Source organism: Bison bison, unplaced genomic scaffold (assembly GCF_000754665.1).
Source record: "Bison bison bison isolate TAMUID 2011002044 unplaced genomic scaffold, Bison_UMD1.0 scf7180017864172, whole genome shotgun sequence".
NCBI classification, from domain to species: domain Eukaryota; kingdom Metazoa; phylum Chordata; class Mammalia; order Artiodactyla; family Bovidae; genus Bison; species Bison bison.
Genome location: NW_011494744.1, coordinates 381,333 through 387,649, shown reverse-complemented (window position 1 = coordinate 387,649; position 6,317 = coordinate 381,333). Strand labels below are relative to the sequence as shown.

Below are 6,317 nucleotides of genomic sequence, written 5' to 3'. Positions count from 1 at the left end.
AATTGTATTAGTTTTGCCAAATATCAAAATGAATCCGCCACAGGTATACATGTGTCTTTTTTTTAAATCAACTTTTAAACGTGCTGCTTTTATCGACGCTACTTTTGGGAAAGCTTTGCACGAGCTTGGAATCATGCTTCTATCAGTTATAGTCTTGGTCTGGAAAGTGTCCTCATCTCTCTTAAGTTAGCATTTCAAATTACTTGTTCAGCCATAATAATAATTCTTCCAAAGTCGGTAATGAATTTTTTCAGTGTTCTTTTTCCACCTAAGTAATCAACTTGCTTCTGCTTTCTTTTCCATTGTACATTTTCATTGACATTGCCCTTGAGCTTTTCTTATTTTGAAGACTACTAAAAGCAGTTTTTAACCTCTTGAAAAGCTTCAGTTTTTAAATATATTTAACTCCAATACTGTCCCACCCCGTTGCTTACCTGCCAGCTCTTAATGTGCTCCCTACTGAGTGATTTCTTGTAATAATTTATTTAGCCCTCCCAGTATTACGATTATATCAATACTTTTGATATCTCCAGTTAAATATGATGAGACTGAGGCAACTGGGGGTCGTGTCACACACTAGTGAACTCAAATTTGACTGCTTCCAGAGTTTTTTTTAACATACCTCACTAAGGACGTTAATACTGAATTAACATCCTGTAATTATAAAACTACTTAAATTGGGGAGTAGTGTACTCCAAAGGCAAGTAATACATTAGTTGGTTCCCTCCTATTTTATATCAGTAATGATTCTTTTGTTAGCCTTGTTAACACCTCATGATCATTTACTGTCAGTCACTGTTCTAAATGCTGTACATGTATTTGACTCATTGAATTCTCAACTATTCTATCATGTAGATACTACTATTAACTCATTATTACTATTAAACCTAATAGTTTAATTATTAGTATAAATTATTTTATTAAAATATTCTATAAGGTAGGTTCTGTTTTCATTCTGTGTTACAGATGAGGAAACTGAGGCACCTAGAGGTTGCCTGGGGTCCCACAGCTAGTAAATGGCAGAGCAGAGATGGTAATGTAGGTCCTGTGGTTTCAGATTCACACTTTTTAACCATGTTGCAATACTTTCACTCCAGTAAATTCTAGTTCCGTTGTTACTGATCATCTGTAGTTAACCATAATTGGTTAAGGTAATAAGTTTATAAATTTTAATAGAATTGGGAGGTCAACCGTAAACCACTTTTACTCATTCTGTGAATTCCCATAGTACTCTGTTACACAGTATTATCATTACTTACTTTCTCACTTTGTTTCTTGAGGGCACATCGCATTGTTTTTTTTTTGTACACTGTGCACTTGGCAGATAATAGGATAATGTCTGTTGAATTTATAACTAAAATAAAAGAATATTTTATAATATATTACAAAACATATATGACTATATAGATAGAATATACTTTGTGGCTATTGTAACAAGGTGAATTGTAAAGGATGAATCCTGGAGCACAGTCCAGAGTAGAATCAACTTCAGAGATGGCAAGAACGATAAACCCTTAATTTTGAGTAGTGTAGTTCAGTTTTATAACCCATGAAGATTGTTGGATAAGGAAATGCTATTCGAAGAAAGGTAGGTATAATAAAGATACATTTCAAAAATGCTTTAATAGGGACTTACCTGGTGGTCCAATGATTTAACGATTACCTGGTGGTCCACTTTCAATGTAGGGGGTGTGGGCTCAATCCCAAACTGGGAACTAAATTTCTACAGGCCCTGCAGTGCAGCCAAAAATTTTTAAAAAGTAAAAAACAGTTTTAAAAAGATTTGTCAAAATTTATAGAACCGTAAACATTTGCTGATTAAACTGGGAGTTAATTTCTCCTTTTAGTGAAATTTTTAAGCTTTTGAACACTTTGTCATTTTAAGATGTTTTTGGAATTGTTAACACTTGAGGGATAGGTATGGTACAGCTAGCTTTTCTTTAGAAGTTATGCATCATAGAACTTAAAATAGCAATTTTTAAATTCATTTTTCAGATTGTCCATGAATAAAGCTCTTTTCAGTCCCGTTGGTACAAGGGTGAAAGACTGTGGTTCATTGTTATCAATGTCTTTTTATTAACAGGTATTGAAAGAATTTTTTACTTTTTGTCCTTGACATAAATTATTCTTACCTCAGTGACTATCCGAGAAAATTCCAGTATGTCTCTTATAGGTCTTTGGAGTTAAAAAAAATTCAGCATACAAAAGTAATGATTCCTTTTAGGAGAATACAGTATTTATGGGCATATATTTAGAAGTACTTAAGAGAGGAAGAACTAGCTTAAGTTCTTAATGAGAAGCATTTGCTTTGGTTTAGGAGATTGGAAGGTTTGTGAAGAGCCTGGAGAATGATTTTGATATTCATCTGCTACAGTTATTTTCTTTGACTCTTCACCTGCATTTCCTTTTGAAAGAAGTCATTGTTAGTCTAGAAGTCTTTAGAGTAGCCTTAATGTCCCTGTAGTGGGGGGAAGGGAAAGGTAAGAGTTGTGAGGGTTCTTGGAAAGGTAAAAGGAAAACAGCTCATATTGTGTAGACTGAAATAGAACCCCCTCTGCAAAAAGAAAAAGAAAAAAAAAAAATTCTGGGCTTGGGAGAGGTGATGGGATAGACAGTGAAGAATTTATGCTCATGGTATCCATTGGCATACTCTTATTACCCATCAAGAGAAACTTACCACCAGGCACTCAGTACTTTCCACAGATGAAGTTATGATTTACTTTAGTATAACAAATAACAAATTAAGAAAGAGGAATGATAGATGAGAAGATTTACTACAAAATTATTTTGAAATATGGAAGACTGGGTTTAAAGGTTAACCATTGGCATAGTCTGTTATAAATTATTGTTCCATGATGGCATGTTAAAGGTTTAATTACTTTTAAAATGTATGCTAATTTTTTCTGAACAAGACTTAAAGCAGCAGATAAGCACAAAGGATTTTAACTAAAATATGCAAAGTTAAATATAGTTATTTTTATAAAAATCAAGTAATTTCATTTCATTTATAATATCCATTGCGTTCAGTGACTGACTGTTGGAATCATAGTAGTATATTGGTAATAGTAAAAGAAAAGCCGTCCTAAAATAACTGCAAATAGTTTATGAGATACTAACAGATTATTTGCACAGAGAAGTTTATGGATGATTTTAAAAGAATTTTAATTTTCTTGTAATCCACATATATTACTTTCATTAGATTTATTCTTTGATGTCTTATTGTCACTACTTTTGTAATAGAAAATAAATAATTTGTTTTAAAAGAAAAGTTAGATGATGTAACATCTGAGAAATACAAGCCAGTGTATAATGGTGTCTGGTTTATAAGGTCAAGCCTTAACCACTGAATTAAATTTATTTCATACACACACATAGGAGTGGGATTGCTGGTTAGTAAGATTTGTACATATTCAACTCTTGATTTCAGCCCACTTAATGCTTTTCTTTTGAGTTCAGATTACAGTATTTAGTTGGCCACTTATAAACTGGATTTGGCCTCTTCCTGTTAATGTAAATAAGGTTTTATTGGAACACAACTTTGGTTTATATATTTATTGTCTGTAACTGTTCAAAGGCAGATTTAAGTATTCACAGTACAAACCATATCGTGCTTAAATATTTAAATATTTGCCCTTTTGCCAAAAAAAGTTTGTGGACCATTGAACTATGCTATTTATTTGTTGCTTTTGTTTTCTCTCTTGTGCCTTCTGTTTACTTTTATTGCGACTTGAGAGATCCTCCTCAGCCACTAGAATGTTGCATACTTTTATAAATGAACAAATAGGTAGTGTGTGACAGTAATATGAAAAGCAGAGTTTTGTAAACAGAAGTTGTACAGGGGTCAAAGATAAAGCTAAGAGATTGAGAATAAAAGGAACCTAAAAGGTAAGGGCAAATCTTGGGTAACAAAATACGGAGGAGAAAAGAAGCTTATAAGAAATTAGCAGTAGATTTAGCTTGTTAAAGTGTTTTAACAATATCGTATTTAAATTCTAAAACTAGATGTTCTAGTCCCTAGCTAATGAGGTTATCTTTTACTTCCAGTGCTCTTTCAAATAAAACTGGTATATAAAATTTTTCTTTTTCTGAAATCATTTAGTTTTTTAAAAACTTAATTTCAACTTGAATTAAATATTTACTTTCTAATTGTAATTTCAGACATTTTGAAAATGGGCCTTCAGTTTCGTAAATGCCAATAACCATGTTTTCAGTATCTGAAATTTCAATATTTTGGTAGCCAAGCTATTAATATATTTTACCAGATTGCCTATTGAACCCCAGAATCATTTTTTTTTTAGCGATTCTAGTTTTTTGTTTGAAGATATACATTTTTAGTAAGTGAATATAATATTAGAAAAGTATTTTTATTAATTATAGGAAATATATTAAACCTGAAGTGCAGTTGTTTAGTCATCTTTGTTATGCATTATGCAGAAAGATCAATGTATGTCAGCAAACTTAATAATTATGGAAACTTTTTCTTTGGGTAGGCTCGCATGTCTTGGGATAGAGAGTCCGTGGACATTCGATATCGTAGACTTCAACATTTGCTTGAAAAAAGCAATATTTACTCCAAATTTTTATTGACTAAAATGGAACAGCAGCAGTTAGAGGTATGTACGCGTGATTGATTATAGTTAACAGCTTAAAAAAAAAAAAAGCTTTATTGAGATATAAATTATATAAAATATAATGCACACATTTTAAAATTTAGAGTTAGGTAAGTTTTGACCTGTGTAATCCTCAGTACAGTCAAGATAAAGAACATTTCCATTACCCACAAAAGTTCTCTTCTGTCAGTGATCTCTCCTTCTGGCCCTAGACAACCACTGATTTCTGTTTGCTGTAGTTATAAATTGGTATTGATTTTTCTAGAATATTATACAAATGGAATCATAGGAAAAACATTCTTTTGGTGTCTCGCTTCTTTAGCTCAGCATACTTTTAAGATTCGCTTATATGTATTTATTTAATAGATCATTTTTATTCCTAAGAAGCATTCCATTGTATGAATAAACTAACATTTTTTAAATTTGCCTTTTGACTGATTTTTATTCTCTCCACTGATTTTTTTTGGATGCTAAAAATTTTGTATTTTATTTTGCTCAGTCCTTTTTTTTTTAATGTGTTATTGAAATGTAATTGATACACACAAAACTGTACGTATTTAAAATGTATACCCACGAAGCCACCACAACCGTGATAATGAACATAACCATTAATTCCCCAAAATTCTTTCTGTCTCCTTTTTAATGAGATATAATTTACATAGAGCATTATTTTAATTTCAGGTGTACAGTGTAATGATTCAGTATTGCTGTATATTTCAAAATGATCCCCACAGTAAGTCTAGTTAATGTCACCATAGGGTGACATAGGTGTCACTAGGGTTCAAAATTTTTTTTTTCCTTACGATGCACACTTTTAAGATTGACTCTCTTAGCAACTTGCAAATATGCAGTAAGTATGGTGGCACACTGGTAAAGAATCTGCCTGCCAATGCAGAGACGCAGGAGATGCAGGTTTACGTCTGGGTTGGGAAGATCCCCTGGTAGGAAATGCCAACCCACTCCAGTATTCTTGCCTGGAAAATTCCATGAACAGAGGAGTCTGTCTGGTGGGCTGTATTCCATGGAGTAGCAGAGAGTAGGACACAACCGAGCATGCGGCACACAGATTATTCACTGTGGTCATCATGCTGTGTAGTACATCCCCATGACGTGTGTATTTTATAACTGGAAATTTCTACCTTTTGACCCACCCGACCCTCCAACACTAATCTGTTCACTGTATCTGAGCTTTTTGTTTCTTTTTTAAAGATTCCACATGTGAGATTATATAATATTTATCTTTCTCTTTAATTTTACATAGTATAAGGCCCTCAGATCCATCCATATTGTCACAAATAGCAAGATTCAGTTCAGTTCAGTTTAGTCGCTCAGTCGTGTCCGACTCTTTGCGCCTCTGTGAATCACATTATGCCAGGCCTCCCTGTCCATCACCATCTCCTGGAGTTCACTCAAACTCAAGTCCATCGAGTCAGTGATGCCATCCAGCCATCTCATCCTCCGTCATCCCCTTTTCCTCCTGCCCCCAATCCCTCCCAGTATCAGAATCTTTTCTAATGAGTCAACTCTTCGCATGAGGTGGCCAAAGTACTGGAGTTTCAGCTTTCGCATCAGTCCTTCCAAAGAACACCCAGGACAGATCTCCTTTAGAATGGACTGGTTGGATCTCCTTGCAGTCCAGGGGACTCTCAAGAGTCTTCTCCAACACCACAGTTCAAAAGCATCAATTCTTCGGCACTCAGCTTTCTT

General features: G+C 33.7%; 1 protein-coding gene across 1 annotated transcript in view; it reads left to right on the top strand.

Annotated features, from left to right (window-relative positions):
* Positions 1-6,317, top strand: part of HELLS (helicase, lymphoid-specific) — a 40,101-nt gene that overhangs the window by 687 nt on the left and 33,097 nt on the right. The window contains exons 2-3 of the mRNA XM_010842213.1: positions 1,569-1,588; positions 4,491-4,613. Coding sequence (XP_010840515.1) covers positions 1,569-1,588; positions 4,491-4,613 — 143 coding nt within the window. The remainder of the gene's footprint in view (positions 1-1,568; positions 1,589-4,490; positions 4,614-6,317) is intronic.